Source organism: Haliotis cracherodii, unplaced genomic scaffold, assembly GCF_022045235.1.
Source record: "Haliotis cracherodii isolate W230 unplaced genomic scaffold, xgHalCrac1.p SCAF_17, whole genome shotgun sequence".
Taxonomy (NCBI): domain Eukaryota; kingdom Metazoa; phylum Mollusca; class Gastropoda; order Lepetellida; family Haliotidae; genus Haliotis; species Haliotis cracherodii.
Window position 1 is genome coordinate 15,714,974 of NW_027266272.1, and position 24,928 is coordinate 15,739,901.

The 24,928-nt window shown below is 39.2% G+C and overlaps 1 protein-coding gene across 1 annotated transcript in view; it reads right to left on the reverse strand.

Annotated features, from left to right (window-relative positions):
• LOC139464434 (rac GTPase-activating protein 1-like) overlaps nucleotides 1-24,800 on the reverse strand; it is a 36,767-nt gene extending 11,967 nt beyond the window's left edge. The window contains exons 1-15 of the mRNA XM_071245967.1: nucleotides 24,730-24,800; nucleotides 20,450-20,531; nucleotides 11,780-11,921; nucleotides 10,865-10,925; nucleotides 9,848-10,005; nucleotides 9,174-9,348; nucleotides 8,494-8,656; nucleotides 7,341-7,443; nucleotides 5,567-5,623; nucleotides 3,627-3,726; nucleotides 2,747-2,792; nucleotides 2,213-2,310; nucleotides 1,679-1,732; nucleotides 546-610; nucleotides 143-206 (exon numbers count right to left, since the gene is read on the reverse strand). Coding sequence (XP_071102068.1) covers nucleotides 143-206; nucleotides 546-610; nucleotides 1,679-1,732; nucleotides 2,213-2,310; nucleotides 2,747-2,792; nucleotides 3,627-3,726; nucleotides 5,567-5,623; nucleotides 7,341-7,443; nucleotides 8,494-8,656; nucleotides 9,174-9,348; nucleotides 9,848-10,005; nucleotides 10,865-10,925; nucleotides 11,780-11,921; nucleotides 20,450-20,531; nucleotides 24,730-24,756 — 1,395 coding nt within the window. The 5' untranslated portion in view covers nucleotides 24,757-24,800. The remainder of the gene's footprint in view (nucleotides 1-142; nucleotides 207-545; nucleotides 611-1,678; nucleotides 1,733-2,212; nucleotides 2,311-2,746; nucleotides 2,793-3,626; nucleotides 3,727-5,566; nucleotides 5,624-7,340; nucleotides 7,444-8,493; nucleotides 8,657-9,173; nucleotides 9,349-9,847; nucleotides 10,006-10,864; nucleotides 10,926-11,779; nucleotides 11,922-20,449; nucleotides 20,532-24,729) is intronic.
• Nucleotides 24,801-24,928: the final 128 nt, after the last annotated feature.

The following is a 24,928-nucleotide window of genomic DNA, read 5'->3' on the forward strand; positions in this document are numbered from 1 at the left end:
TTGCAGGGGACCTGTTCTGACCCGGACTCCCCACAAGAGATTTGTTGCAGGGGACCCGTTCTGACCCGGACTCCCCACAAGGGACATGTTGCTGTTCTGACCCGGACTCCCCACAAGGGATATGCAGCGTGACACCACTCACCAGCCTGGGGACACCCTTCCCTTTGAAAAACTTCTCCTTCAGGTCCTTCACCTCTCTGTCTGACCTGCAACAAACACACAGACATCCCTGAAGCTGAAACAGCTATTGTCTTAAATTTAATTGAAGAGTAACCTATCATATGATGGCAAGAGATCTCGATCCGATAAACCAATCTAATAAACTTGGTATCATGACTTGATAATATCCAAATGAGGTATCCCTTGCAGGAACTACTTTCAAGCTCTATACATCAATGAGCCTTTAAACAACTTGGAGATGAAGGATACTGGAGAGATGGTATTCATGTGATTGCGCATATAGGACAGCTGCCAAGTTATAGCTGGTTGGGATATTTAACCACAATATTGGTACTCGTCCTCGCTGCACACAGCAGTCAACTTACCCTGGTACTCTGTAGATGCCCACCTCAGACAGACCCCGAGTCTCCACCTCATTCACACAGTGAACCTGCCACAGGGAAACAAACAGTTACATGGAATGTTGATCAGTGGTTGAATCCAGAGTCTACTGGCATAACCATAAGAGGTCAGGTTCTATCATAAAGCCTAGAGATATCATCATGCATCGTGATAGTGATACAGTTTTAATGTTGATGCTGTATCGAAGTAAATGCATAAATATTTACAAACTACATTAATAATTCACTGCCACAGAAACATTTACATTTAGTAAGGTTACCATGGTGAAGATTTCCAATCAATGACACCTATAATAAAGACCATAGTTTCCTTTAAAAAGCTGACAGTTCACCAGCATGACCGTGTTAACTAAACATACCACTGAACTTTTGACAGGGATAATCCAATATGTTATTTTATCAAAATATGCACCTGACATATTATGATGTTTTTTTGGTGTTTTTTTGTTTAATGATTCACTCAGCATTATTTCATCCATATGTAATGGCAGTCTGTAAATAATTGAGTCTGGACAAGACAATCCAGTGATTGACATTATGAGCATCGATCCACGCAATTTGGGATACGATGACATGCATCAACCAAGTCAGCAGGACTGACCACCTGATCCCATTAGTCGCCTCTTACAACAAGCATAGTCGCCTTATATGGCATGAATGGGTTGCTGAACATATTATGACAATAGGTTTGTGTATCATGGAAAGATAGAAATGTCCCTATCAAAAATGAAGTAATATGCATATAAGTGTACCCTTTCAAACATGTCATAGTTTACACTACTTTAAAGTAAGTAATGATATTTCCTGACATGAATGATTATGTTCCTCAACCAGGGATAATTCTAGGGATGGGCCTAGTGCTTTTAGCCCATAAATTTAAAATAAGGCCCATATTTTAACATTGTGCTGTAGAAAATTCCTTGAGTCAACCCTGCTGAAGAAAAAGTGAAACATATCATAAAGGTGTTTGTATTTATTACACAATAAAACAAACCACTGCAAACATCCTTGCAATATTTGAATTTTCATTAGTATGACTAGAGCAATCACAACAAATTCCTCAGATGTTGAGAAATGTCCTATTTATATTGACTTACCACAAGTGATGGGATCATTGGTGAATCACTGGGAGTAAAGTCAGAAATCAGTCCCTGAAACACATGTAAATCCCATTATGTCAAAACTAACCAACATTCAAAACTATGGATTAACCCTATATCACGTATCTATGATGGATAAACAAAGTCAAGGTGGTCAATCAATGAAAACATTGACCAATATCTCATTTTTCCTAGATTGAGTTTCCTTGACACTGACAACTGTGGGAATACAAAATTGTACTGAGAAGGAGTAAATACCAATGATGGTAGTCCTCATAGAATGGTAGGATTTGGGAGCTATAATCGGAATCAGTTACCAATGCTTTAAGTTTGCTTCAATTTTTTTTTATAAAAATAAGTAAACATAGTAAACATTTCTGTCCTTTTCAAGCAGGACTAGCTACAAACTCTGAGGACTGGTGAAAAATGTTACTAGTCCTCTGGACTAGTCTTTCAAAAAATAGAATTTCAAAGGCTGTGACTGACGAAAGACATGACTGTCAGTTTAATATTGCGTGTTGCTGTACTGACCCCTGCTTTCTGGTGAGCCCCTGGGGTGCTGGGTGCATTGGGCATACAGGGGAGGGGCAGCTGGTCCTTGCAGTCGGGGTGGCAGGTGGCCTTGCAGTCTGGCGGGGGGAACACACAGTGAGCACAAGACACACGGGGGAAGGGAACAACACACAGTGAGAATAATCAAGTAAATCTCTCCATATGAATCCTGACAAAGACTATTGCATCATCCAACCAAGGCTCAAGTGATTTGATGCAATATCAACCTTAAGATTTTGATTTTGATTTTGATGCTGTCAATGTATTCATATGCATGTTTTGTGAGTGAAAAGACTGAATTTAGAGGCATCAAATGGAAATTGATACTTCATTTTAACCAATCAGAATCAAGCATTCTTCAAAGTCATGATAGAATCAATCACACAGTTCATGCAATACCAGTGGGATTTACAAATATTGGTATTCTTGTTATAAATACCCACATGGGTCAAATGGTGGTTGACAGACACAAGCAGTAAACATGATGAAGCTCTACCTCAAGGATGCACTTACCTTTACACTTCATGGCCAACTTGCCGAAACGGATCCTCTTGCCACACTGAAACACAGGGCTCTCACTTCCAGGATTTGTTTGTTTGTTGTTTAATGCTTCACTCAGAAACTTTAAAGCTATATGATAGTGACCATAAATAATCAAGTCTAAACCAGACAATCCAGTGAAATTGTGACCAACAATCCATCTTCGAGGTACAATGACCCACCATCAAGCAAGTCAGCGAGTCTGACCATCCAATCCATTTGGTTGCCCCTTATCAGGTGAGGTGAGGTCAGATGGTGTTAAATGTCGTGTCCAAGATTATTGCACTTAAATAGTGACGTACATGCACGTGTGTGTGGCTGCTTGTTCTGAACCAATGCCGATTTACAGTGCTAGCTCACTGAGATACCATGCCACAGTTTAACATCAATACCCCATGCAGTATATTGACTCCGAGCCGACTAGTCCTTGTTTTAGCCCCTTAATGCTGAGCGCCAGACAGGGTAACAACTAGTACCATCTTTTAACGTCAAATGGTATGACGTGACCAGGGATCAAACCCGGACCTTCCACTCTTCGGGTGAGCGCTCTACCACCAGACCACAGAGGTGGTCTTGCCGCTTATCAACCTGCATAAGTTGCTGGGGATAAATTCTAACCCTGGATCATCATTGGGGCTCATTTCTCGGAATTGATAGATCTAAAGATGACAAAACACCTATTCACTCAGTTAGTTTACATCTTTAACCACAAAGCTATCCCACAACTACTATTCACAAAGAAGAAAGTAAAACGACACTATTGGGACATATTTTCCTTTTTTCTCAGCATACAGATCTGTGTCCTGTGAACATGGTGAAAGTATCTGCATGAAAGTGTTGTGTCCCCACTTACCGGCACACAGGTTTCTGGTTTGATGAAAGTCCTGGAGATGAACACATGGACTCGGTTGAGGCCCTTCCCAGCTGAAGAGCTGCGACCGAGCACCGGGGTCCTGCTGATATAGAGACTGTGTTACAACCTGCTGTACAGCAGCATAGGATACAAGCTCCTTACAGCGATAGCCCATTCGCGGAGCTTTCTATACTATCACTGCCACCAGTCAAAGCTCCCCACAGTGATAGGTGGCTACAACCATGCTTGGAGTTGAACTCGCAACCAACTGACCGTTATGTTTGCAAACAAGTGATGACTGCCGTGACACCAATTACTCTTACCCCAGCTTAATTATTTTCTTTGTCAATTTGAATTTATATTTCATTCCAACTATCATGTAATTAGTATAGTAAGAATGTAAGGGGGAAGTTGGTTGATTTTCCGTTTGTCTGCAATCTCGAACCAATCTCATTAAACAAACAAAAAGGAAAATTCATCTTTGGAAATTTGATAAGTGGTAAACCTTTTCAAAATTCACTATGATGGCATTCCCCAAAACATTAACAAAAATATAAACGTGACTACATTTGGGGTTAGAGGGCAAATTTAAAGATTCTTGTAATGGCCGAGCTCAAACATGGCAGCAATCTTACCAAGAGGGTAATGAAGGAGCTTGCATACAGGAAACCCACACAGTTACATTTAGCAAACTCATTGAATGTGTAGAAATAACATTAATAAAGTAAGTACGGTATGCATTTTCACATTACAGGTATTGCATCGGAGTATACACAATCTATGGCAGTATTTACTATAAACACACACAAACAAACCATGCCAAAGTGCAGAGTCATCCCGAGCAGAAGAATGAACAGTCAGGCATGTGCAGATTTCAAGCTAAATGTTTAACTTACATGGCCTAAAGGCTAGTCAAAGCAAGCAGCACAGGGACCAAGAAAGGTTCCTAAATTAATGGTGGCTAAATACGATAAGCATACCAGCACAGCTACCTAATTATAATAACAATAGATATATATTTGATGATGAATATGCAGTGAATGAGTGAGTGAGTTACCATTACCCAATTACTTTTTAGGTGTTTGTGTACAAATATGTATTAAAAAATGTAAAAACCCAGTGACAAAACACACACTGCACAATCATTTCTGATTGTTATTTCTTATTGTTAGACATGTATATTGCTGTTGTGAGTTTATGCGACATCTTACACACTTGGCGAAGCATCATAGCTTACACAAATTAGAAGTCACCTGAAACAGCACTTAGTTAAGCATGTCTACTTGTTGGTGTTAAAGTACCCACATGACAGGAGTCGCTTTTAGCCGCTTTTAGCCGCTTTTAGCAATATTCCAGCAACATCATGGCGGGGGACACCAGAAATGGACTTCACACATTGTACCCATATCGGGAATCAAACCCTGGTCTTCGCCATGATGAGCGAACACTTTAACCACCAGACTACCGTGCCACAAATGACTGGACCCAAGAGAGTACAAATACATTAGATACCCAAAGAAAATGATCAATAACCAGTTTGAATGATAACATGTGGTTAATATTCATGGAACAAAAACATTATCTGGAGCTTTGCTTAACACGTTGCAGCCATGTGTGGAATCAAACCCGGGTTTTCACCATGACAATCACATGCTTCTACCAACATCTATCCCTGCAGTGATGATGATGGAACTATTACCATGGTTACAGTAGGAAAAGTAATAATCATGATAACAATTACAGACAAAGAAAATGTCTGACAGTACTGAGCACACAGAGAAAATAATGGACATGATATAGACAGACAGGCAAGCTTAGTAGATGTGATGCTAGATAAATGTTGATGATGGATGCACGGTATACGAGGAGTAGATGAGTGGCTACATATAGTCATGTGACTCGTGGTTACACACAGACACTGACTGATAAACGTCACGTACCTAAACAATTTATTCTTCGTCTTCGCACCTGTAGGCGGCTTTGTGCCACTTAAGTCTCTAACAAATAAAACATTGCTATAACAAAGTGTCAGGAGTCTAGTTCTTTCTTTGATTTATTGTATGTGAAAACAGTTCAGATTACCTTGGTCAACTGTTTTGTGTTCATCTTCCTGAGACAAGGGCGTCAACTGACTATAAAAGTCCAGTTTCCACCCAAGCCGAACTAGGCTGGAATTCAAGAGTTACATTTTGCCTGGACTAACGAGTCTATGCATAGTCCGATCAAAATTGAACAAGACGTCTCGTGTGTAAACAACATGGATTTCAATGTGCAGATTTTGGTCGACAGCAGGATTTGCAAAACATGTGTACTGTTAACTGGGCATTGACAGATATTTTGCAAATTTTTCATGTTTTTAATCAAGGTGCTCAAGTGATTTGATGCACTTCGCTGGGTAAGACCTGTTTTATTACAATATAGATCTTGATTATTGATCAGATTGTCTTGACTGGGTGCCCTCATTTTGTTTAAAGCAAATGCAAATGGTATGAGAAATGGAATCTGATTGGTCAACAGGATGGACACAGAAGGGACATAACTCCTGAATATTCCAGACTAGTGCAACAGGGGTGGAAACTGGACTTTTATAGACATTTAACACCCTTGCCTCAGGAAGATGTTTTGTGTCAGGGCTTAGAATGTACATGATGGTAGTGCTCAGTTGTGCACTCCTACACATACTAAAACTAGTACTTGTTTTTATTGTTCTATCAGCATGATCAGGCTTTTTAAAAGCTGGGCAAAAATATGCATGAAATAGCCGGGAAGCAAATAAAACCATAGTAGTGTCAGAAATAAAAGGAAACTGCTTTCCCCTAACAATTCAAGGTAGTAGTGTTCATGTATACTTTTACTGGAAATAACTCAGGAGCAAATATCAGCACCTCATTAAACTGTGGTGGAACATGTAATTCGATCAGAATGTTTTTGATATCACCAATGAAGAACACTGATGACATTTTGGTCAGTTCAATAACTTCAATATGTTCTGTCTGATCAGAAATATTTGGAAACGAACAATCATGTAGAAGAACAAACAATGGAAGAAGTGCTTGTGACAGACTGATGCAGAGAGTAGATGTCTTTTCAACCGTTACATTCAGTGTTTGAAACAATTCTAAAACCCATCTCAACAGTCAGGTAGGAGACCCATAAACGTTGCGTGAGTTATACCAAAACTGATTACATAAGTAGTCTTAAAATTATCTGCCAGAAAGTTGGGCAGGTGGAGGAAAATTTAATGCAGCCCGACAAAAAACTCACCAGCCATGGTCAGTTATTTTAGACACGGGTGACTTTTGAAAGAAATCTAAACCAAAATCTAGTTTTGCCAACAGTGTGATAATACAACGTGCAGGCGACACAGAAACCAAATAACCCCAAATCAGAGAGACAATTGTATTCCTATTTTCAGATGATAAAACATCTTATAAACTACCAGGCCATCCACCTTGGTCCTACTTAACAGATGTGGAAACACTGAAACATTGTAAAGACCTTAGTCAGTCTAGGACAAGCTTCCCAAAGAAACAGCTGAAGCACTGAATATTCTTACTTGCAAGGTTTATGCCTATCTTGATAGCAGCAGTCCACTTTCATCTTCTGACACTACTTTAGAAACGAAAACTACTGAGCAAATTATCCATGTTTGTGAGGCTGACAACAAATGTCGTGTTTCGTCAGTGAAGCAGTGAACAGAGAGCTGATACTTACTCTGGATGAGAAGGGGTCCGCTTCAGGATTCCCTTCCTGGTACGACTGTTGTTCCTATTTCTGGGGGTACCAAAGAAGGAGTCATCAGACTCGGGTTCACTGTCTGGAACAAAATTTACATGTTTCCTTAACTTTAGTACAGAAATACCTTCAGCTGGAAGATACAGAGCTGATCTACCAAAAGCAGCCATAGAACAAACATTTTGTATCAACGAGTGAGTGAGTGAGTGAGTTGGGTTTAACGCAGCTTTTAACAGTATTCCAGTTATATTGCGGCGTGTCAGCTTAGTGTGGGAGGAAAGCCCGAAGTGATGCAGGTCTTACTCTTAGACGTTTACCACTTCGGTGAAACCCACGAGCACGAGTATGGTGCTGACAAACCTAGAAACACAATCGGGGCGAACCAGGATTCGAACCCACAATCATAGGTTTCTGGCGTGCCAAAGGGAAGCAACTCTGCACAGCGAATCGCGGCGCCTTAGACGACTGGGCCACCTGTGCCCCCTTGTATCAACGTGGACCTTGAGGCTGTATTTGAACTATTTACACTCAAAATTAACAGTTAAACCCACAAGGATGATAATAAGGGAGAATTTGACACAAACCTAATCCACACTCAATAACTATGTCGCCAAGCATACTTACGGGACATGTGAGTATTCCTTAACATGACTGGATTGAACTCATGAGAGTATTACATACCCGGAGGACACATAGGAATGTGTTGAAATCTGAACTTAAATGACATTTCTTTATGGATAGCAACTTCTTTTATTCTTTGATGAATACTTCACCCGAGGGAGCAATTATCGACCCTGAGTGAGTGAATTTGGTTTTACGCCGCTTTTAGCAATATTCCAGCAATATCATGGCAGGGGACACCAGAAATGGGCTTCACATATTATACCCATGTCGGGAATCGAACCTGGGTCTTCGGCGTGACAACCACTAAGGTACCCGACCTTCCCTATGTAACTCTGTAACATCGTACAAAGAATAAAAGAAATTGCTATCCCTAAAATAGTGTCATGTATTCATGGGAAAGAGTATGTAACAGATTCATAAAATTACTGAAGAAGAAATCTGTTTACGTGTTCCACTACACGTCATACTATCAGCATTGTTTTCTCTATCCATGTTGACATCCACCTACCTGCATCTCTGTCGTTGACTGGTGTCTGCAGGTGCTTGTCCAGGGCCGGCTCACTGAAACTCTTGTTCAGCTTTGGAACATTCACTTCTGTGGTTGCGGACACCGGCTTGCCACTGCCGTTCACTGTGATGGTGGTGGTTGTAACGATAGAGTTGTTGGGGTCCTGCAAATCAAGTATACAGTTCAGGGCCCCGTTGCACAAAGCTATCTTAGTGCCAAGGTTATTGTTTGTTTGTTTGTTTGTTGTTTAATACCACACTCAGCAATATTCCAGCTATATGATGGCGGTCTGTAAATCATAAAGTCTGGACCAGACAAGCCAGTGATTGATATCATGAGCATCGATCCACACAATTTGGATACGACGACATGCATCAACCAAGTCAGCGAGCCTGACCACCCGATCCTGTTAGTTGGCAAGTCTTACAACAAGCATGGCAAAGGTGATTGTAACTCCACATACTTTAACTTAGGCTTATGATAGCCGTAGTGCTAAGATCGCTTTGTGCAACAGGGCCCAGATGTTCATTTTATCCAGTTTCATTAAAATGATGTTCATTGAATACTTATCTTGGTGAATACATTTTCAGAGTTGATTTGTCACATGTAAATTATTACAAGGAAAACCAATATTTATTTTCATTTTACAAAAGAAGTGTGTTATGAAAACTAATACTTACATCTGAGCGATGTCTCTTTGGCGATGATCTTCCCTCAAAGTCTTCTATGGGAGGAGCAGTGGGGCTTCGGCGTTTATAGCGCCGTGACGGGTACGCCATGTCAATGTCCCCCTCACTCTGGTCATAATCAATATCATCCAGCATAGAACATGACGACTCCATGATTGTGTTCAATCTGAGGAATGAGGTAGACCGAAGTCAATGAGCAACAGATACAAAATGGAAGCCAAGGTCAACCCATAAGGTATATAATGCAAAGAAGATGGAAGGAATTATTTAATAATTTTACCATACCATCTTTGGATAGCATACACTGTTCTAAATTGACAAAAAGATGTTCTTGTCATGACCCTTTGAATATTATAAATTTTGGGGGTGTTCGATACAGAGATCAGAGAGGAAAAAAGGAGTCGTTTTACATAAAACACGACCCAAGAAGATCCGGGTTAGAATAGGTCTTCAGCAACCCATGTTTGCCGTAAAAGGCGACTAACAGGATCGGGTGGTCAGGCTCACTTGATTGACCAGACTCGATTATTTACAGCCTGCCGTCATACAGCTGGAATATTGCTGAGTGCAGCGTTAAACAACAAACAAACAAACTTAAAACACTGGTGTACAAAGGCAAGCTACAAATCTTTATTTAAAGAATTTTTGAACATAGAAGCACTTACTTTTGTGGAGACTCGTACTCATTGTGGGTGTTGTAGTTTGATCTCAGGTTGCTGGTGTTGACGAAGGCACTGAGGCGCTCTCTGTCGTGCTCGTTCATGCGGATGCTCTTGTTCTCCTTGTCAAACAGAAGCTCCCGTACCTTGTTCAGCTGCTGCTCCTGCAAACATAGATGAATTGTGTGATAGGCATTACTTAGAAGTTGAGGGATGGCAAAGTAGGCTTTTTGTGGTATAGATCCTTATACTGTTAGGCAAAGATCCTCATACCGTTGTCCTTGCTCGACAGCGGTTTGAGGATTTATACCAAAACATCACCTTTAAAGTAAATAAAGGTTGTATCCATAAATTGTGTCTACGTAGTCAAACATAGACATCAGGAACCACATTACGAGGGGTTCAAGAGTGAGTGAGTGAGTATGGTTTTACGCCGCTTTTAGCAATATTCCAGCAATATCACGGCGGGGACACCAGAAATGGGCTTCACACATTGTACCCATGTTAGGAATTGAACCCGGGTCTTCGGCGTGACGAGTGAATGCTATAATCACTAGGCTACCCGACCTCCCCAGACAGGTTCAAGAAATTCAATATACATATATGAAATATCACTAATGACCATGATGCAACATTTATGCTGTCACCAAGTTCAGCATAATCATCGAAGCATCTTTTTCTCAATGTTAGCAGAAAGTACGTCATAGCCATTACTCAATACTAATACCTCTGTAAATAATGACTGTACTGATACTATTGTGATATGAATTGTAAAAGTACTATGAATGTACTATTGTTTTAATTCATTACAATCTCTCTGCAGTTACATTGCAACAAGGGAAAACTGTTTATGTTCCAATCATAAAACACAGGTGACACAGGTGTGTGTGTGTGTGTGTGTGTGTGTGTGTGTGTGCGTGTGCGTGCGTGCGTGCGTGCGTGCGTGCGTGCGTGCGTGCGTGCGTGCGTGCGTGCGTGCGTGCGTGCGTGCGTGTGTGTCTGTGTGTGCGTGTGTGCGGTTACCAGTGAGTCTCTGTCCTGCTCGGCATGCTTCCTCCTGTACATCTCCTTGTCTATAGTGTTCCTGTAACAGAGGCACAGCTGCACTCAACACCAGAAGATGTGTCTCTCTCACACACATACTCACACACAAATAAATAAAATAAGCATAAGTACTTACAGGGCATGAGGGTTTTACCTTGACTTACAAAAGTGGGGGTTCAGGGGACCCCCAGGAATTAGGTTTGCAGGCAATATGAGAGGTCCTTTAAAGGTGAGGTGAGGTGAAATGGGGTTTAACGTCGCGTCCAAGATTATTGCACTTATAAAGCGACGTGTGTGTGTTTGTGTGGCTGCTTGTATTAGTCCGGACTGATGCCGATTTATAGTGCTAGCTCACTGAGATACCATGCCGCAGTTTAACATGAATATCCCACTCAGACACAGTATACTGACTCCGAGCCGACCAGTCCTTGTTTTAGCCCCTTAATGCCGAGCGCCAGACAGGGTAACAACAAGTACCATCTTTTAACGTCTTTAGGTATGACGCGTTCAGGGATCAAACCCCTGACCTTCCGCACTCCGGGCGGACGCTCTACCACTAGACCACGGAGACAGTCCTCCTTTAAAGTAATGAAATGGCATAGTATACTGTACGTTTACTTTATTACTTCAGAGCCTGGAATCAATGATCAAGTGGACAGTGGTCAAGATTGATGACACCCATAACTGCTCTTGATACACTGCAGGTACAATAAATGTTACACTTTTCTAACTTTCTTTTCTGCGTCCTTTCTCTACATTTGTGCGTCGTGTAAAACCCTGGGGCATGCTCAAACCTGAGATCTGGCTCAAGGCTAGCTACTTATTACAAGTGAAACATTTTATCAACTCGGTGATGCAATGCAATACGTAGTCTGACCATGGCTAAGTACTCACAGGGCATGTTTAAGCCTGGTATTGAGAGCATTTAGGTCTGCTTGGAGCTCCTGAACTTTCTCCTGCATGCTCTCCACTTTCTGCTCTGCTGCATGCCACTTCTTACGGCAGTCCTCCTGAGTTCGAACAAATGACCGGAACTCTGAATAAAAAACAGAATAGTTTCACATACATGATCGTGACCATAAACAATGATAAGGTGTTTTCAGGTAACCCGACAGACCCATTGTTTTACTTGCGCTCCATTGTTACCCAAACGGTTTTTCACAGTTGGAAAGAGCTGTCAAGAAGCCCATAGTTTACGGTATTGCAGCTCTTTTTACCTACAAAAGTTCCATTGCAACTAACACCAGTTCTTTATCAACCATCTAGCCAAACATAATTGCGAAAAGTATTACTATTAAATAAAACAACAAACCTCCTACAAAGTATCGACCCAAGACTAACATATAGCCTGAAATCTTTCATTACACAATACATTTCTCTCCTCTACGATCTAAAAAAGCAGATTTTTATTTTCATCATGCTGATTTCATGTGGAATAGAGCCGACAAGGCTCGCTTTTATATAAATCTATATTGGTTTTGTTTTCATAAAATACACATATTCCAGTCATCATGGCCATGGCACAGAACAAGTTGGGTCAACGTTACCATGGTTACCTAGACACATTGAAACAAGTAGTTTTGCAAATCAATCAGATTATGATAACATTTATCATGATCATGGCTATAATTTTGATTATCGTATTAAATATGACTTTTCATAATTGATTTTCTTGTCCAAAGCGAAAACAAAATATGGCCAATATGAATACTAGCAGTCAACAGATTTAATCATGATTATATATACAATGTTTGAAATTAGGCCTGACAATAACCATGGTAATGGAAAGGGGCCTTGTCATATCCCTAATGTTGGAAGTTGAAAATTCAAATGATATAGCAGCAAACATGCAGGCCTGACTTAATTAAACACTGTACACAACCATTGATCACGACAGCTGGTATCAGTATTGAGGATGAAATCAGATTCATGCTGTTTCATCTTTGCTGTATAATTGTGATCCAAGAACAAAGACCTCTTCATTCAGTCTTAAACATTAAAAACAAAATAAGGAAATGACCCATTTACAGTGATGTTTGTCGGTGCGTAATAGCTACCATATGGCATGTGTTGCATATGGTATGTATCACAACATGTGCCAAGAACATAGACATTCAAATGGTTGACAGTTTTGGCGCCAAAACATGCCAACTGACAATCTTACATATTTTGGCATGTTTAGGGGTCAAAACATACAAATTTGCAAAAGCCTTTTCATGACACATAAACCATGTTAAAGTGAAGTCTTTCTCCTAAATATAAAACATATAGGGTAGTACAAAAAATGGGTTACTTGGACATCTTAGAAAAACCAGAACAAGTTCATTCCCCACATCAGACTCAACTGACATGATAGCTGTTTTAGCAACATAAAAAAGCAGCAGTTTAAGGTAATAAGAATGATCGGTCTTAAACATGTCAAAACTTAATTTCAATCCACAGTTCTAAAATAATCATTTTAAGTCGCAGAACGCTGACATCTTTCTACCATTTTCTAAAAAAGTCTAATAAAAGAAAACTGGACAAAAAGTACTTGTGAATTCTTGTCTAATGCAAACAAGTAAACAAGGTAAATATATGTAAAATCAAAGCAAAAACTATCTAAAATGCACAAAAATATTCCATCAATCAAAAATGTATTTGAATACAACACGCACAGCTACAAATCACAACAATATCATAATCAAATAAAACACCTACCACTGCCGCCAAAAAATGCCCGTAGTGATGGCATCCTCATGATGAAAGACAAAACAATACAATAACCTATGAATAAATATCCAAGCCACACAACGTTAAGGCGGCATTAAGCCATCAAGACTGCTTCTACCGATGCCTCACTCCAGAGGAACAATACCCAGCCAGGATCTAACAGCACTGGTGTAATGTTCCTGCATTTGAAGGCAAACAGTTTGTGGAGTTGTAAGGTGATAGTATTGTAGGAAGCAGCACCGGCCGACATCCACAGAGGAGGATATGGTTAATACAGGAAGCCGTGGGATCATTGGGTAACACTTGACAGCCCTTGGTTCTCACAAACAACCTGTACACTATTCAGGGGGAACCAGGCCACCAAGGGCATGTTACTATAACAATACGTCTGGCTGTTACAAAAACACTACTACTGACCATGTGATTCTCTGAGTACTTCACGCGGATGTGATGGATGGAAGTGGTTACTATATTGGGAAGCACTTTAAACATCACTTTGAAGATCATGTTTAAAGAACCAAAGTGTCCGAAATATGTGTTTCTATTACTGGTCATACATGCCAGTGTTATAAATTGGTACTTGTCCAATGGTCCTTGCCAAACTGCACAATAGTTAAGGTATCATAAGGACTTGTAGTAATTTGCCCCTTTTAAAGGTTTTGATTTAAATCATCATTATAAGGACTAGTGGGCTAAAACTGTCAGTTTCTATTGCTGCATGCCGAAAGTAACAAGCCAATTTCAGTGGTTCTCAGAGTCTTACTTTTGCTTTGCTGTCAGTAATGATAAGAGGCATGTTGAATGACACAATATACCAATAGGGTTCAGGTATATTGTTGAGTCATTGAGTCATTGTTTTTTTGTTATTTAATGCCACACTCAGCAATATTCCTGCTGTTTGTAAATAATCGAGTCTGGACCAGAGAATCCAATGATTGACATCAAGATCCAAGCAATTGGGATACGATAACATGCATCAACCAAGTCAGTGAGCCTGACCGCCCAATCCTGCATTGAGTCACTGAGTTTGATTACTCACATTATTCACATTGGGCATTGGGCGTTGATCAAGTTTTAGGTATTCAATATTTTACTCCTGTGCTGTGTCAGGTGACTTCTAATGAGAATATGTTTGTGTGCAGTCCTAGGTTAGACATACAGATGTTGCACATCTGTGCATTATTCACTGCAGTGGAGTTCATGCATATCTGCATTTATCATATAATGGGTAGGTTTCTCGGCAGGATAAAGCCAACGGATAAAAACGATATCCATTGGGGTCATATGCGGATAGAGATGCAAATATCAAAGGTCAAGTAGGGACTACTTTCACTGTTTATAAACATTCGTCATTCGGCGATCGAGTCAGAATTAACCATCGGGAATCTGGATAAACTACAGGGATAAATGCTGTCATCATCAAAAGAACAGCCTAATATACTGAAAATCATATCTAAATGTGACGTAGCTAAGGCATTTTATAAGTTTTGGCAACTTTGGCGATATACATTTCGGCACGAGGGCACGAGGCCTAGCCAAGCGGGATCAGTAGCCATATCTGTGCTTGTAGACCTCTGCGGCTTGAACCTTTCTCCACAAATTAAAATAGTTGGATTTGGCCAAAATATGTTTGAATTGTTACCTTGTTTCGTTTTGTCGCTGTGTGTACATCTGACTATACTTCTTAACGTTATGACAGGACAGACCGACTGTCAACAACGTCTGACCGTGGCCGTGACATCTCATAGACAAGGATTAGAGTAGCTTCCCTTTGACAAAGGGCAGTTACTCTAGCAGACGGACCGATGGATTGCCACGAAAGGCAATTGAAAACTATTATTGTTGTTTTGTGCATATGTTGCTTCGCCACTGTATAAGAAAGAGATTTCAGTTGGAACTATATAGGCTACTGTCACTGTCCGACTGACACATCACTTACCCTGTGACGTAATAAATATTAATGCGCGCATTACAGGAAAACTCGCAGTGTTTCGGTATTGTTTGTGAGTGAGGGAAAGCGATTTTGAAGCACATAATTAAAGAATGACATTATATCGCCAAGGCTCGCTAAATACAATGTTTATTCCTAATGCAGGATATTTACCATCCCCAAACACACTCGCGTGATAACCTCTATTTTCCCGAGGCAAGAGAGTTAACTGACTTTAAAAGTCCAGTTTCCACCCTTGCCAAACTAGGCTGAAATTCCTGGCCTCGATCGTAGCACCAGTGGTTATTACGAGTTATGTCCCTTCCAAGCCTCTCCTATGGGCCAATCAGATTTCACTTCTCGTATCACTTGCATTTGTTTCAAACCAAATGGTGGCGCCCTGTCAAGACAATCTGATCGATAATCCACACCTTTATTGTGATAAAACGGGTCTTACATAACGAAGTACTTCAAATCACTTGAGCACCTTGATTAAAAACATGAATAGATTTTGAAAATATCTGTTGACAACGAGTAAGCGGTGTACATGCATTGCAAATCCTGCAATCGACTGAAATCTGCACGACAGTTAACGAACCGGATTTCGATTTCGTTGCGCGATTTTGATTGGACTATACATAGACTTGTAAGTCCGGCCAAAATGTAACTCCATAATGCCAGCCTAGTTCGGTAAGGGTGGAAACTGGACTATATTAGTCAGTTAACTCTCTTGCCTCGGGAAGATGGCATATCTGATGCCCGCGTTCAGAAAGAAATCATGTGTAAAGACATGTATACAAACTGAAACAGCTACATTGCGTAATTACATTATTGTTAAACTATTCTTTTCAAAATGATTCATGCATATTTCTACACAGGCAACTCAAAATCAATTTAGCTGATCTGGAGCTCTGTACTAAATTACTTTATCATGTTTATAGCTAAAATGGATAGAATTATCATTAAACCGCCCGCATGTTATCAGAAATGAGCGGGCCACTGCCCTCATATTGCTTGACGATGGGCTATTATCATGCCCGTTGTTAGGTGACGTCATAGGAAAGGGATAGGTGATGTCAGGTTCAATAGTGACGTCATCTGATTTGTTCTCTGACGTTGCCATATTTGTAAAAGTGGGTCAGTGACATTCATGTTTATTGCAGTAAACATAAAAATGGTAAATGTTTCAAAACCAATATTGTTGTTTCTTTTTACTTGATAACAAATTCTATTATTCTAGCTATAATAAGGGTATATTATAAGGGTAACTCTATTTTTCAGGGCATTATTATTTGCAGAAGCCCTCAGTCTTTTCAACTGCCCCCCTTCATCAGGCAGTTATTGGAAGACCTCGGACTTCTGCAAATGATAATGCCCTGAAAAATAGTGTTACCCTTATAATATATATCAATCTGTGAAGGATTATCGTATTCTTGGTGTGTATAAGGTCAGCATTTCGTACCTAGAATTAGGAGGCTTTCAAGAGTTTTGATGTTTTTCCCCCAACACAGACATTACTGTGAGCACATAACACCGGAAATACTATGTCAACCAATCCGTACTGAATATGCAAACTAATCATGTAATTACAGTCTCTGGTTATAAAAAGTGTTCATTGTATATCTGGACTTATGTTTATCTATGTTATTAATTTTATTCAAAATTTCATTCAATGTTCTTTTACGTTCATTTCGACGAAATCGTGTGTGAAGCGATCGGTTGATTGAACAACTCACTGTTATTTAAAGCAACAAGTGAAATACAAAAGTTGAAATGACCATGTATACGTCACTGCATGGTGATGTGGCTGTGCTCTCATCGCCATTACTTCATGGGTTAGAAAACAATACCAAGCCATCGATACTGAATTCAGAAGCATTGTCTGTGATAGAGTCATTGCAAGGAAAACAAAACTGTTGGGAGAGCTCATTACAGACACTCTCTAATGATCATTATTGTTATACAAGTGAGAGTCAATTTGACTTTCTGAAATAGTACTAGAAACAGTACGTAGCACACGTAGAACTTGGAGTGTAGTCATAACTTGGAAATTGCCAGAACCACTGAGTCAGACTGCAGTTATGATGTGAAAGATTCAACTGTGGCCAGCAGATCAACAGCTGATTAATTTAACAGGACTGGTCATGTGGAATGTTATAAAACATTGATGCTCTAACTATGAGGTTTCTATGGCCGGTGATGGACATTATCCCAAATGTGTCAACACTGACACCGCATGAGCCCGCCCATAGTGATTTCATCTCACCCCAACCATAACATGCGTAAACATCATGCTCCACTGTAACCATGGTAGTTCACAAAATCACACTGCCCAAAATGATCCAAACAAATACAATGTTCCAGTTTACCAGTAATTACCACCTTTTTGCCGTTAAAATTTCGCTTGGACCGGTAATTGATGTGACTGCCAGTCCCTGTGGACAGGCATGTACCTTATTAATCTTTGTTGAACAAAAGATCAGGGATTATCACTAAAGTACATTTTCAAACAGAGTCAGCATGTCTTATATCTTCAGGGTTTACCATTGTCTATTTTTAGTGCAAGTATATAACATTTCACTTTGCTTAGAAGTTATATATCTATTTTAGAGACATAGTCTCAAAACAAAGTGAAATGTTGAACCTGGTGTTGAAAGAATTACAAGTAGGTAGTTTTCATACATTTACTTATTTGTTCAAACTTAGGACTGACAAAAAATTGAGGGGACTAGTAAGTTTTGGAGTTGCCAGTCCACCAGGACTGGCAGTTTCCAAAGCCAGCGGGAACATATTTCAGAAACTGTAAATTAATTTTCCACCAAAAAGAAAGGTTTGACATTTGTGCGACACTAAAACACAGATGGACCACACCTGCCTCAATGACAACCTTCCCCCCGCAGAGTGAAGCCAGGCGGGTGACACACTTCTTTACACAACAACATCAATGTCGCACTCACAAATACACAGCTTAAATATTAAGGGTGGAACAGCCAATACTGTTTCAGCAATTCAATACAGCATTCAGTCTATTATCCATCTCAGTGTTCCCGCTGGCTTTTAAAACCCTGACTGGGACCGGCAAATCTAAAAAATACCAGTCCCCCAAATGTTTGTCAGTCCAGCTTTGAACAAAAAAAGAAACTTATGAATATTGCCTGGTTTTAATTCTTTCAACATCATGTTCAGTGCAGTGTAAGTTCATTACGGACAAATTCAATGACGTCACCCCTGACATGTCTGAACTTAGATGTACATGTCATTCACACAAAAGCCCAATTATAATTTTCTCCTTTTTTTCAGTATAACTTTGGTTCAAGACAAAATTACTACAAATAGACATTTAACCTCAAAGCACAGCGAAATGTTATTTCCTGAACTAAAAATAGACAACGGGAAACCCTGATGCTAACAGACAAGCTGACTTATAAGGTGCCTTATATGCCAGTCTACAGCAACTTCCCAAGGTAAGGTGTTAACTAACCATAAACATGATAATAGTCCAGTTTCCACCCTTGCCAAACTAGGCTGGAATTTCCAGGCTCGATTGTAGCTCCGTCAGAGGCTATTACGAGTTATATTTCCCTGCTATTGACCAATCAGATTCAATCTCTCATATCACTTGCATTTGCTTCCAACAAAATGGTGGTGTCAAGACGATCTGATCGATAATCAAGATCTATATTGTTATAAAACCGGTCTTACTCCGTGAAGTGCATCAAATCACTAAAGCAACTTGATTATAAACATGATTAGATTTGCAAAAAAATCTTTCAACACACAGTTTGACGCTTTTCAAATCCTTCAGTCGACCAAAATCTGCACGTTGAAATCCATGTTGTTTATGAATCAGATGTCGAGTTTGTTGCACGATTTTGATTGGACTATGCATGGACTCGTAAGTCAAGCCAAAATGTAACCCTGGAATTTGATCCTAGTTCAGCAAGGGACTTTTATAGTCAGTTAACTCCCTTGCAGCAGTAAAACTAACATTTTTAGTCCACTAGTCCTTATAGTGATAACATATAGCAAAACCCTTAAAAATTACAAATGATACCTAAGTATTGGGCAGTTTGGAAGGACTACAGGACTAGTGCCAATTTCTAACGTTGACTTGCCTCAGGAAGATGGTACACAGGGACCAGCAGTCACCTGAATTACCGGTAAACAGGAATGCTGCATCTTAGCCACGTTTACACTGTATCAGTATCAAATTTCAGTTTGGTGGTACAGCATTGTCTGTATTGTGGTGCTAATAACATCAGTTAGAAGTAAGTTGTCAGGATCTAATAATGATAATATAAATATTAACAAAATTGACAATGCTAAACAGCAGTCAACTGAGCATTCTCAGTAACAGAAAAGAGAGATAAACCTAAATTGAAAAGAAATTATGTATCAACCATTGCATGGTTTAAGTTGGAGAAAACACTTGAATGATGCAATGAATCTGATGATAAAGAAGGATCAATTGAAAGCCTAGATTCTTCAAATTTGTAATGACGAAATCACTGGAAAAGATTCATTCCAGAAATAGAATCAACAGATTTGTAATGACGAAATCACTGGAAAAGATTCATTCCAGAAATAGAATCAACAGATTTGTAATGACGAAATCACTGGAAAAGATTCATTCCAGAAATAGAATCAACAGATTTGTAATGACGAAATCACTGGAAAAGATTCATTCCAGAACTAGAATCAACAGATTTGTAATGACGAAATCACTGGAAAAGATTCATTCCAGAACTAGAATCAACAGATTTGTAATGACGAAATCACTGGAAAAGATTCATTCCAGAACTAGAATCAACAGATATAAATCATTTCTCCATTAGAAACTTTGCTCAAGTGAAAAATTAAACATTATAAAAAACTCCATGTGTACACAGAGTAGCCAAAGTAAGCTATTCCGTGGGCCTCACCTTGTTCACAGCCATCTCGGAGTACCCTGGCATTGCGCAGCAGGTCATCAAAGGTTGCCACCCGAGATAACTTGGGCTTCATCTGCAACCATGTCCACACAACATTTGATCAACATTTCATGGAATTATCTAGTACCATAAACTCCAAACATCCACCTTGGAGTCAGTCTAGATACATCCCTGTATTTAGTAACAAAGTTTATCAATTCATTCTCGGATGTCACATCATGAAGTCCGAAGCCCAAGTCTTGTAAAACTTATTCCAATCCATACAAAACTAAAATTACTGAAAATACTGTCAAAATACAAGTTTGGCCCAGAAGACTCAAAAGTAATCAACACTGATAATAATTATATGTTGCATAAGCTTGTATCAGTACCCGACCTGAATACCCGTTCCAGCCCTTGTAATAACTAAATTATCGTCCCCTGCATATTGGCAATAATCTGAGCCAATGCATGGAACAAACTGATGACTCTCTTGAAATATTTGTAAAATGCTAATGTGAAAACTGTAAGTTTGCTTTCTTTACATTTTCAAATGAGTATGGTTAAAAAAATAATGTTTGCTTTTACGCCTGAAATGTTTTGGTTGATTTTATCCTGACCATTTGTATCGAACTCAAAGACGGACAATTTGCCAAAACAGGGTTTAAATTAGGTGGAATTTAGGGATCTGTAGACGAGTGTCAAATATATGTGATACCTGATTTGGTAAACACTATCAAACACGGTGTTTCACTTAATTGAACATATTGAAAAGTTTATCTGACTTGCAGGCTCACACGATATAATGTGTTACATGCAACATATCGTATACAGCTATTTGTACCATGAGAATACCCCTTACACAAGCTTGAAGGGCTACAGGGAATAATTATGCAGTGTTGTATTGCCTTTGGGTTTACATAATAATTCACGCATATTTTGTAGGGCAAACTAGTGCATATGATTTTGTTATGATTTCAAGACTCAGTTTAAGGGGGTATACCTACTTTATGTATACATCCCAGGTCGACCAATATCTCATAATACACAATATGGTTTCCTACCATCAATCCGCAAAAACACTAATGATGATGTTTATATAAATTTATATAAAAACTTTATTTCCAAAGTGAACAAAGTGCTAGCATAGATAGTATGAACTGTTAGGCAAGTCTCTCTGTCTTGGTGGCCAAGGGTCTTCGATCAGAAGTTCAACAGACAGAGCCATCTACTGTACCATGATGTACAGAATAGTCAAGGCTGGCTTATACATGATGATAGAGCTGGCTATCGATACAGATCATAGAGATCGATAATTGTTAACTAAATATTGATCAATAATCGATAAATATCAGAGAAGTAACTTTGAGCAAATATGCAGAAATGTCCGACAGAAATCAACACACTTAATGCCGCTAGTGAGTGGTGCCACATTTACGCATGGATTACTCTGTGGTCATCAGATTGATAACAATAACAGTTGCTTTCCATCTTAGGCAATTGACACGATTGACAATAAGTCTGTTTTGGTAAATTTGAACTTCAGTTCATCACAATAGTTCATGTAAGATATTTTCGATGATACAATTTTCATATCAATAATCGTTAATATTTCTTCACATCGATGACAATTCTGATTATCGATCCTTTTAGCCAGCCCTACATGATGATATATGTATAATAATATGATCACGATTACTGTCAATCTGATGAGTGAGAAATAATCATAATGCTGTGCAAAGGTCATGCTGGTGCTGTTGACAATATTATTAACATGATTAAGTACATCTTCCCGAGGCAAGCGTGTCCACTAGCCTATATCAAAGCCTAGTTTCTACCCTTGCCAAATCAAGGCCACTTTTCTCGACTCGACCCTGGCGCCACCTCTCGTGCCCCTTGTAATGAAAACGTGATATCCAATTAGATCTCTCGTATCTCTTATAGCCTCACAAAGATGGCAACTACCATAGGCGACAACCTTGTTGACCAGATAACGAAAACATTTGTGATTTCATCCCTGACACAAAAACATTGGCAATCGTGTGGTTGAAAACATTAAAAAGACATATTCATGTCAAAAAAGACAGGCAGCAGTAAATCACTTTCATACGAAGGTGTACCAGTCGTGGATGTTGATTTTGTTAAACGTTCTCTGATTGGACTATCGATTTGTGCGATAGTCCAATCATATGTAGCACAGGAAAGTGGGCTTGATGTGGCAAGGGTGGAAACAAGACTTTGACCTCTGGAAGATGGATTAAGTATGAAGAAAGATTAATAGTACAAGCATGCTACAACATGTACATCTATCATGTCTACATGCATTTTGTTGAACATGTTTATGATTGATGTATTGCAAATGGGTAATACTGTCAATATCATTTCAACATACTATATATGATGTACTGCAGTACAACAGAGTCATCTTCAGTTATGAAATATGAAGTTGAAAATTGAACAAATATTTATTGTACACCATTACTGAGATACCAATACCCATTGTGTTTGCAATTTTCTAGTCACAACATGCCTTACATCATTCTTATCTTGTTTGAACCCGTGTTTACAGGTATTGTATGTCTGTAGGACTCGGACCTATGGCAGGACTTGGATTTGTGGTGATTTATAGATCTATGGCAGATATTGGCATACACTCAGATATTAGGCAGATTCTCATTTAATTTAATAATTTGAATTATCTTTAGTGTTAAACATCGTACAGATTCATGTATCATGTGTATAGTGGCACATGATCAATGTTGTGATTTCTCTGTATCAACAGCATTGTCAGCGCAGGGATTGCATATTGGTACTTTTCTTAAATGTTTCATAGAAACAACTTTCTAAGACCTTCTCTGGTGTCCCCCGCCGTGATATTGCTGGAATATTGCTAAAAGCGGCATAAAACCATACTCACTCACTCAAAGACCTTCTGCACCATCCTCTGATGAGGCGGAGTTGATAAAATCCTGAATATTTTCACAGTTCGGCTTCAGAGCCTTTACCCATGGAACTTCTTTCAGTTTTTAATAATCATTTGAAAATTATTTAGTATCAGGATGTCTCAATACTGGTTTCTTCTTCTGTCGGCATGAACCTGCCATGTGGTGTCTTTCTCCACCGTTTTCTCGACCAATTGCTATGTCTATGACTATTAGTAGTAGACCTTATACTTACACGACGTCATCATAGGCAAGGAGTCGTGACGGCATCTCAAGCATGAATTACAACAATTGAACTGAATATCTGTTCCCAGATAAGACACCATTGCAAATATGAAGTTATATAACAATAGGAATCTGCTATGGATATGAGAATACAACAAGGATTATTAGAGTTCTGCCATAGATCTGAGTCCTACATGTATACTCTAGGAAATGGATACAGCTTCAAAACACCTGCTGGAACACAACTTATACATGGTTGAATTTCGCAATTTTTGTCCCCGGATGCATATTTTATCAAACATCATTTGGTATGTCCTCAAAATGCTAAAGGGCTAGGGCCGATAAACATAAGTCCAGGTATGTTGAGTTTTCAGAACTAGTATGATAAAAGTCAAAGAGAAATGTAGATAATCAAAAAGTGTTTACAACAAAACACAGATTAGTTCTATTTCTGGAAGTTAAATCTTGCATGTATAGATGTCATTTACCATGTTTACAAAAAGATGACGACATACATCATAATGTCATTCGTATAATCTTAAATCTGTCTTCGGTAATGTTGAACACTGTTGAAAGGACATTTTGTTTTGTTGTTGACAATAGTGACAAAAAACATTCGGAAGATATTCAACTTCATATATCTTATTTTGGGGTCTGTTAATGCTACAGTGGTCAAGTGTGCACACGAAAACATACATCCTTCTTCTGTGCACAACTCACTGATTTAAATGTAAATTCTTTGCTGGTGCCTTTCGTGGGAAGTCTCATGGCAAGCTGAAATCAACATTTCATTTGTAAACCAAGATACTGAAGATAGGTAATATATTCACATCATCATTGGACAATACAGACAACATGATATGGACATTGAAATTCAACGCCTAAAACATTAGGGTTATACATTCGAAAAGCCTGCGTGTCATATATATAAGCAGAGATAAGGAAGAATGTTAGCAATGTGAACGTGAATGAAAGCTCATACACAAAGCTTTGCATTATCTGAATTGTGCTTGTCTTATGCATGCATCAGTTTACTAACGATCAACATACTAAATGTACTATATTTCGGGGGTTAGACTTGATAAAGATATCATAATATCTATTCATATGATAATTCATTCATACCTGGTAAGGTTTTCTTTCGGGGATCATGGCTTTTCCATCGATATATTCACAATCCGCGGCTGGTTTAAACGAAGCGCAATTAGCCAATCAGCAGGCGGAACCGAAAAGTGCGCCATCTAGATACTGAAGGGGGGTAACTCTTCAGAAGCATTGTTTGCGTCTTGAAAGTGTGCAACACATTCAGAAGCGAGATCGAGCA